General features: G+C 53.4%; 1 protein-coding gene across 1 annotated transcript in view; it reads left to right on the top strand.

The window, feature by feature from the left end:
- Window positions 1-3,207: 3,207 nt before the first annotated feature.
- The window catches only part of LOC119961354 (carbonic anhydrase 4-like), a gene marked incomplete at its 5' end in the record, with an annotated part of 8,559 nt that continues 2,197 nt past the window's right edge, over window positions 3,208-9,569 (top strand). Inside the window, 2 exons of the mRNA XM_038788745.1 lie at window positions 3,208-3,280; window positions 4,916-5,079. Of these exons, the coding sequence (XP_038644673.1) occupies window positions 3,208-3,280; window positions 4,916-5,079 (237 nt within the window). The remainder of the gene's footprint in view (window positions 3,281-4,915; window positions 5,080-9,569) is intronic.

The raw sequence follows: 9,569 nt of genomic DNA on the forward strand, positions 1-9,569 counted from the left end.
GCATCGACATCGCCAGCATTGACATCGCCAGCATCGACATCGCCAGCATCGCCAGCATTGACATCGCCAGCATTGACATCGCCAGCATTGACATCGCCAGCATTGACATCGCCAGCATTGACATCGCCAGCATCGCCAGCATCGACATCGCCAGCATTGACATCGCCAGCATTGACATCGCCAGCATCGACATCGCCAGCATTGACATCGCCAGCATCGACATCGCCAGCATGACATCGCCAGCATCGACATCGCCAGCATTGACATCGCCAGCATCGACATCGCCGGCATCGACATCGCCAGCATCGACATCGCCAGCATCGACATCGCCAGCATCGACATCGCCAGCATTGACATCGCCAGCATCGACATCGCCAGCATCGACATCGCCAGCATCATCATCGCCAGCATCGACATCGCCAGCATCGACATCGCCAGCATCGACATCGCCAGCATCGACATCGTCAGCATTGACATCGCCAGCATTGACATCGCCAGCATCGACACCGCCAGCATCGACATCGCCAGCATCGACATCGCCAGCATCGACATCGCCAGCATCGACATCGCCAGCATCGACATCGCCAGCATCGACATCGCCAGCATTGACATCGCCAGCATCGACATCGCCAGCATCGACATCGCCAGCATCGACATCGCCAGCATCGACATCGCCAGCATTGACATCGCCAGCATCGACATCGCCAGCATCGACATCGCCAGCATCGACATCGCCAGCATCGACATCGCCAGCATTGACATCGCCAGCATCGACATCGCCAGCATCGACATCGCCAGCATCGACATCGCCAGCATCGACATCGCCAGCATCGACATCGCCAGCATCGACATCGCCAGCATCGACATCGCCAGCATCGACATCGCCAGCATCGACATCGCCAGCATCGACATCGCCAGCATCGACATCGCCAGCATCGACATCGCCAGCATCGCCAGCATCGACATCGCCAGCATCGACATCGCCAGCATCGACATCGCCAGCATCGACATCGCCAGCATCGACATCGCCAGCATTGACATCGCCAGCATCGACATCGCCAGCATCGACATCGCCAGCATCGACATCGCCAGCATCGACATCGCCAGCATCGACATCGCAGCATCGACATCGCCAGCATCGACATCGCCAGCATCGACATCGCCAGCATCGCATCGCCAGCATCGCCAGCATCGCCAGCATCGACATCGCCAGCATCGACATCGCCAGCATCGACATCGCCAGCATCGACATCGCCAGCATCGACATCGCCAGCATCGACATCGCCAGCATTGACATCGCCAGCATTGACATCGCCAGCATCGCCAGCATCGCCAGCATTGACATCGCCCAGCATCGAAATCGCCAGCATGACATCGCCAGCATTGACATCGCCAGCATCGGACATCGCCAGCATCGACATCGCCAGCATCGCCAGCATCGACATCGCCAGCATGGACATCGCCAGCATCGCACATCGCCAGCATCGCCAGCATCGACATCGCCAGCATCGCCAGCATCGACATCGCCAGCATCGACATCGCCAGCATCGCAGCATCGACATCGCCAGCATCGACAGCATCGCCAGCATCGACATCGCCAGCATCGACATCGCCAGCATCGACATCGCCAGCATTGACATCGCCAGCATCGACATCGCCAGCATCGCCAGCATCGACATCGCCAGCATCGACATCGCCAGCATCGACATCCAGCCATCGACATCGCAGATCGCCAGCATCGACATCGCCAGCATCGACATCGCCAGCATCGACATCGCCAGCATCTGACATCGCCAGCACGACATCGCCAGCATCGACATCGCCAGCATCGACATCGCCAGCATCGACATCGCCAGCATCGACATCGCCAGCATCGACATCGCCAGCATCGACATCGCCAGCATTGACATCGCCAGCATCGACATCGCCAGCATCGACATCGCCAGCATCGACAGCATCGCCAGCATTCGACATCGCCAGCATCGACATCGCCAGCATCGACATCCCAGCATCGACATCGCCAGCATACGCCAGCATCGACATCGCCCAGCATCGACATCGCCAGCATTCGACATCGCCAGCATCGACATCGCCAGCATCGACATCGCCAGCATCGACATCGCCAGCATCGACATCGCCAGCATCGACATCGCCAGCATGGACATCGCCAGCATGGACATCGCCAGCATTGACATCGCCAGCATCGACATCGCCAGCATGGACATCGCCAGCATCGACATCGCCAGCATCGCCAGCATCGCCAGCATCGACATCGCCAGCATCGACATCGCCAGCATCGACATCGCCAGCATCGACATCGCCAGCATTGACATCGCCAGCATCGACATCGGCAGCATTGACATCGCCAGCATTGACATCGCCAGCATTGACATCGCCAGCATCGACATCGCCAGCATTGACATCGCCAGCATTGACATCGCCAGCATTGACATCGCCAGCATTGACATCGCCAGCATCGACACCGCCAGCATCGACATCGCCGCCACCGCTACGTCGCTTCCAGCGGAACGTCAAGTTCTCCACCACCCCTGCCAGACTCATTTCTAACAGGGGGTGAATGTGGTAAAACACTGTTACACCTGTATTAGGTGATGTACGGTAGGGCCTGTACTACAGGTTCGCCGGTAGCCCCTGCCTGCTGGCTCCGCCCAGTAGGAGGAGCGTGTCCTCTATTCAGCAGCCATTTCGCCAGCTGCTGTGGGAGGCCACACATCTTACTGCAATAAAGCCTCAGTTGTATCCAACCTTAGTCTTTGTACAATTGATCGTGCATCAGAGAGACAGACAGACATAGAGAAAGAGACACAGTGAGGCAGACAGTAAACGAGAGAGAGACAGAGATAGACAGAGAGACAGAGAGATAGAGAGATAGGCAGAGAAACAGAGACAGAGCGAAAGAGACACACAAAGAGAGAGAGAGACAGACAGAGAGAGAAATAGAGATAGACAGAGAGAAACAGAGACAGAGCGAGAGAGACAGAGACACACAAAGAGAAAGACAGACAGGCAGAGAGAAGGAGAGACAGAGATGGACACAGACAGAAAGGGAGAGACAGAGAAAGAGAGTGACAGAGAGAGAGACAAACAGAGGGAGAGCGAGAGAGAAAATGTAACAGAGAGAGAGACATTCAGGAACATCAATAGAGAGGATAATGCCTTCATTAACGTTTCTTTTATCGGTTACAGATTGAAAATGGAATAGCTGAGGACCCAGGGTGGAAAAACCTAACCAGAACAGTCAAGTATCTGAAGCACAATGGTAAGTCAGCAACATGTGAAAAATAAATCTCTGACTGGTGTCTCTCAGTCCCCTCTCTCTCAAGGAGATATCTGTACACTGACTGGTGTCTCTCAGTCCCCTCTCTCTCTCTCAGGGAGATATCTGTACACTGACTGGTGTCTCTCAGTCCCCTCTCTCTCAGGGAGACATCTGTACACTGACTGGTGTCTCTCAGTCCCCACTCTCTCAGGGAGATATCTGTACACTGACTGGTGTCTCTCAGTCCCCTCTCTCTCAAGGAGATATCTACACTGACTGGTGTCTCTGAGTCCCCACTCTCTCAGGGAGATATCTGTACACTGACTGGTGTCTCTCAGTCCCCTCTCTCTCTCAGGGAGATATTTGTACACTGACTGGTGTCTCTCAGTCCCCTCTCTCTCTCAGGGAGATATCTGTACACTGACTGGTGTCTCTCAGTCCCCTCTCTCTCTCAGGGAGATATCTGTACACTGACTGGTGTCTCTCAGTCCTCTCTCTCTCTCAGGGAGATATCTGTACACTGACTGGTGTCTCTCTGTCCCCTCTCTCTCGGGGAGATATCTGTACACTGACTGGTGTCTCTCAGTCCCCTTTCTCCCTCGGGGAGATATCTGGTCACTGACTGGTGTCTCTCAGTCCCCTCTCTCTCTCAGGGAGATATCTGTACACTGACTGGTGTCTCTCAGTCCCCTCTCTCTCAGGGAGATATCTGTACACTGACTGGTGTCTCTCAGTCCCCTTTCTCCCTCGGGGAGATATCTGGTCACTGACTGGTGTCTCTCAGTCCCCTCTCTCTCTCAGGGAGATATCTGTACACTGACTGGTGTCTCTCAGTCCCCACTCTCTCAGGGAGATATCTGTACACTGACTGGTGTCTCTCAGTCCCCACTCTCTCAGGGAGATATCTGTACACTGACTGGTGTCTCTCAGTCCCCACTCTCTCAGGGAGATATCTGTACACTGACTGGTGTCTCTCAGTCCCCACTCTCTCGGGGAGATATCTGTACACTGACTGGTGTCTCTCAGTCCCCTCTCTCTCGGGGAGATATCTGTACACTGACTGGTGTCTCTCAGTCCTCTCTCTCTCAGGGAGATATCTGTACACTGACTGGTGTCTCTCAGTCCTCTCTCTCTCTCAGGGAGATATCTGTACACTGACTGGTGTCTCTCAGTCCCCTCTCTCTCGGGTAGATATCTGTACAGTGACTGGTCTCTCTCAGTCCTCTCTCTCTCAGGGAGATATCTGTACACTGACTGGTGTCTCTCAGTCCCCTCTCTCTCGGGGAGATATCTGTACACTGATCAGAGAATCACAACAGTGCAAAATGAGGCCTTTCACCCAGATACACTTCTGCCACCCCCACCCAACTCATGGAAACTCACCTGCTCATCCCTGGGCACTAAGGGGCAACGGCGAATGATCCTAACCTGCACAGCCTTGGACTGTGGGAGGAAACCGGAGCACCCGGAGGAAACCCACGCAGACACGGGGAGAACATGCAGACTCTGCATAGACAGTGACCCGAGGCCACTGACGCTGTGAGGCAACAGTGCTAACCACTGCACCACTGTGACATTTCCTGGTGTTTCTCAGTAACTTTTCAGTTCCTAACCACGGCTCTGTCACTTTCCCAGGGGATCACCGATATTTGAATGGATCTGTTTCTCTGATGGATTTGATCAAGACTGTTAACCTCCTGAAATATTTCCGCTACAATGGCTCCCTCACTACACCAGAATGCAATGAAGTGGTTGTTTGGACTGTCTTTGAGGAGCCCATTCGCCTCAACGCATCGCTGGTACGTATCAAAGCCTCTTCTCACAGTGCTCTACCTGTTCTGGGAGTGTTTGATGGGGACAGTGTAGAGGGAGCTTTACTCTGTATCTAACCCCGTGCTGTACCTGTCCTGGGAGTGTTTGATGGGGACAGTGTACAGGGAGTTTTACTCTGTATCTAACCCCGTGCTATACCTGTCCTGGGAGTGTTTGATGGGGACAGTGCAGAGGGAGCTTTACTCTGTATCTAACCCCGTGCTGTACCTGTCCTGGGAGTGTTTGATGGGGACAGTGTAGAGGGAGCTTCACTCTGTATCTAACCCTGTGCTGTATCTGTCCTGGGAGTGTTTGATGGGGACAGTGTAGAGGGAGCTTTACTCTGTATCTAACCCCGTGCTGTACCTGTCTTGGGAGTGTTTGATGGGGACAGTGTAGAGGGAGCTTTTCTCTGTATCTAACACCGTGCTGTACCTGTCCTGGGAGTGTTTGATGGGGACAGTGTAGAGGGAGCTTTACTGTGTATCTAACTCCGTGCTGTACCTGTCCTGGGAGAGTTTGATGGGGACAGTGCAGAGGGAGCTTTACTCTGTATCTAACCCCGTGCTGTACCTGTCCTGGGAGTGTTTGATGGAGACAGTGTAGAGGGAGCTTTACTCTGTATCTAACACCGTGCTGTACCTGTCCTGGGAGTGTTTGATGGGGACAGTGTAGACGGAGCCTTACTCTGTATCTAACCCAGTGCTGTCCCTGTCCTGGGAGTGTTTGATGGGGACAGTGTAGACGGAGCCTTACTCTGTATCTAACTCCGTGCTGTACCTGCCCTGGGTGTCTTTGATGGGGACAGTGTAGAGGGAGCTTTACTCTGTATCTAACCCCGTGCTGTACCTGTCCTGGGAGTGTTTGATGGGGACAGTGTAGAGGGAGCTTTACTCTGTATCTAACACCGTGCTGTACCTGTCCTGGGAGTGTTTGATGGGGACAGTGTAGACAGAGCCTTACTCTGTATCTAACCCCGTGCTGTACCTGTCCTGGGAGTGTTTGATGGGGACAGTGTAGAGGGAGCTTTACTCTGTATCTAACCCCGTGCTGTACCTGTCCTGGGAGTGTTTGATGGGGACAGTGCAGAGGGAGCTTTACTCTGTATCTAACCCCGTGCTGTACCTGTCCTGGGAGTGTTTGATGGGGACAGTGTAGACGGAGCCTTACTCTGTATCTAACTCCGTGCTGTACCTGCCCTGGGTGTGTTTGATGGGGATAGTGTAGAGGGAGCTTTACTCTGTATCTAACCCCGTGCTGTACCTGTCCTGGGAGTGTTTGATGGGGACAGTGTCGAGGGAGCTTTACTCTGTATCTAACACCGTGCTGTACCTGTCCTGGGAGTGTTTGATGGGGACAGTGTAGACGGAGCCTTACTCTGTATCTAACCCCGTGCTGTCCCTGTCCTGGGAGTGTTTGATGGGGACAGTGTAGACGGAGCCTTACTCTGTATCTAACTCCGCGCTGTACCTGCCCTGGGTGTGTTTGATGGGGACAGTGTAGAGGGAGCTTTACTCTGTATCTAACCCCGTGCTGTACCTGTCCTGGGAGTGTTTGATGGGGACAGTGTAGAGGGAGCTTTACTCTGTATCTAACCCCGTGCTGTACCTGTCCTGTGAGTGTTTGATGGGGACAGTGCAGAGGGAGCTTTACTCTGTATCTAACCCCGTGCTGTACCTGTGCTGGGAGTGTTTGAAGGGGACAGTGTAGAGGGAGCTTTACTCTGTATCTAACCCCGTGCTGTACCTGTCCTGGGAGTGTTTGATGGGGACAGTGTAGAGGGAGCTTTACTCTGTATCTAACCCCGTGCTGTACCTGTCCTGGGAGTGTTTGATGGGGACAGTGTACAGGGAGTTTTACTCTGTATCTAACCCCGTGCTATACCTGTCCTGGGAGTGTTTGATGGGGACAGTGTAGACGGAGCTTTACTCTGTATCTAACCCCGTGCTGTACCTGTCCTGGGAGTGTTTGATGGGGACAGTGTAGAGGGAGCTTTACTCTGTATCTAACTCCGTGCTGTACCTGTCCTGGGAGTGTTTGATGGGGACAGTGTAGAGGGAGCTTTACTCTGTATCTAACCCCGTGCTGTACCTGTTCTGGGAGTGTTTGATGGGGACAGTGTAGACGGAGCTTTACTCTGTATCTAACCCCGTGCTGTACCTGTCCTGGGAGTGTTTGATGGGGACAGTGTAGAGGGAGCTTTACTCTGTATCTAACCCCGTGCTGTACCTGTCTTGGGAGTGTTTGATGGGGACAGTGTAGAGGGAGCTTTTCTCTGTATCTAACACCGTGCTGTACCTGTCCTGGGAGTGTTTGATGGGGACAGTGTAGAGGGAGCTTTACTGTGTATCTAACTCCGTGCTGTACCTGTCCTGGGAGAGTTTGATGGGGACAGTGCAGAGGGAGCTTTACTCTGTATCTAACCCCGTGCTGTACCTGTCCTGGGAGTGTTTGATGGGGACAGTGCAGAGGGAGCTTTACTCTGTATCTAACCCCGTGCTGTACCTGTCCTGGGAGTGTTTGATGGGGACAGTGTAGAGGGAGCTTTACTCTGTATCTAACACCGTGCTGTACCTGTCCTGGGAGTGTTTGATGGGGACAGTGTAGACGGAGCCTTACTCTGTATCTAACTCCGTGCTGTACCTGCCCTGGGTGTGTTTGATGGGGACAGTGTAGAGGGAGCTTTACTCTGTATCTAACCCCGTGCTGTACCTGTCCTGGGAGTGTTTGATGGGGACAGTGTAGAGGGAGCTTTACTCTGTATCTAACACCGTGCTGTACCTGTCCTGGGAGTGTTTGATGGGGACAGTGTAGACAGAGCCTTACTCTGTATCTAACCCCGTGCTGTACCTGTCCTGGGAGTGTTTGATGGGGACAGTGTAGAGGGAGCTTTACTCTGTATCTAACCCCGTGCTGTACCTGTCCTGGGAGTGTTTGATGGGGACAGTGCAGAGGGAGTTTTACTCTGTATCTAACCCCGTGCTGTACCTGTCCAGGGAGTGTTTGATGGGGACAGTGTAGACGGAGCCTTACTCTGTATCTAACTCCGTGCTGTACCTGCCCTGGGTGTGTTTGATGGGGATAGTGTAGAGGGAGCTTTACTCTGTATCTAACCCCGTGCTGTACCTGTCCTGTGAGTGTTTGATGGGGACAGTGCAGAGGGAGCTTTACTCTGTATCTAACCCCGTGCTGTACCTGTCCTGGGAGTGTTTGATGGGGACAGTGCAGAGGGAGCTTTACTCTGTATCTAACCCAGTGCTGTCCCTGTCCTGGGAGTGTTTGATGGGGACAGTGTAGACGGAGCCTTACTCTGTATCTAACTCCGCGCTGTACCTGCCCTGGGTGTGTTTGATGGGGACAGTGTAGAGGGAGCTTTACTCTGTATCTAACCCCGTGCTGTACCTGTCCTGGGAGTGTTTGATGGGGACAGTGTAGAGGGAGCTTTACTCTGTATCTAACCCCGTGCTGTACCTGTCCTGGGAGTGTTTGATGGGGACAGTGTAGAGGGAGCTTTACTCTGTATCTAACCCCGTGCTGTACCTGTCCTGGGAGTGTTTGATGGGGACAGTGTAGAGGGAGCTTTACTCTGTATCTAACCCCGTGCTGTACCTGTCCTGGGAGTGTTTGATGGGGACAGTGTAGAGGGAGCTTTACTCTGTATCTAACCCCGTGCTGTACCTGTGCTGGGAGTGTTTGATGGGGACAGTGTAGACGGAGCTTTACTCTGTATCTAACCCCGTGCTGTACCTGTCCTGGGAGTGTTTGATGGGGACAGTGTAGAGGGAGCTTTACTCTGTATCTAACTCCGTGCTGTACCTGTCCTGGGAGTGTTTGATGGGGACAGTGTAGAGGGAGCTTTACTCTGTATCTAACCCCGTGCTGTACCTGTTCTGGGAGTGTTTGATGGGGACAGTGTAGACGGAGCTTTACTCTGTATCTAACCCCGTGCTGTACCTGTCCTGGGAGTGTTTGATGGGGACAGTGTAGAGGGAGCTTTACTCTGTATCTAACCCCGTGCTGTACCTGTCTTGGGAGTGTTTGATGGGGACAGTGTAGAGGGAGCTTTTCTCTGTATCTAACACCGTGCTGTACCTGTCCTGGGAGTGTTTGATGGGGACAGTGTAGAGGGAGCTTTACTGTGTATCTAACTCCGTGCTGTACCTGTCCTGGGAGAGTTTGATGGGGTCAGTGCAGAGGGAGCTTTACTCTGTATCTAACCCCGTGCTGTACCTGTCCTGGGAGTGTTTGATGGGGACAGTGCAGAGGGAGCTTTACTCTGTATCTAACCCCGTGCTGTACCTGTCCTGGGAGTGTTTGATGGGGACAGTGTAGAGGGAGCTTTACTCTGTATCTAACACCGTGCTGTACCTGTCCTGGGAGTGTTTGATGGGGACAGTGTAGACGGAGCCTTACTCTGTATCTAACTCCGTGCTACCTGCCCTGGGTGTGTTTGATGGGGACAGTGTAGAGGGAGCTT

Source organism: Scyliorhinus canicula, unplaced genomic scaffold, assembly GCF_902713615.1.
Source record: "Scyliorhinus canicula unplaced genomic scaffold, sScyCan1.1, whole genome shotgun sequence".
Classification (NCBI taxonomy): Eukaryota; Metazoa; Chordata; class Chondrichthyes; order Carcharhiniformes; family Scyliorhinidae; genus Scyliorhinus; species Scyliorhinus canicula.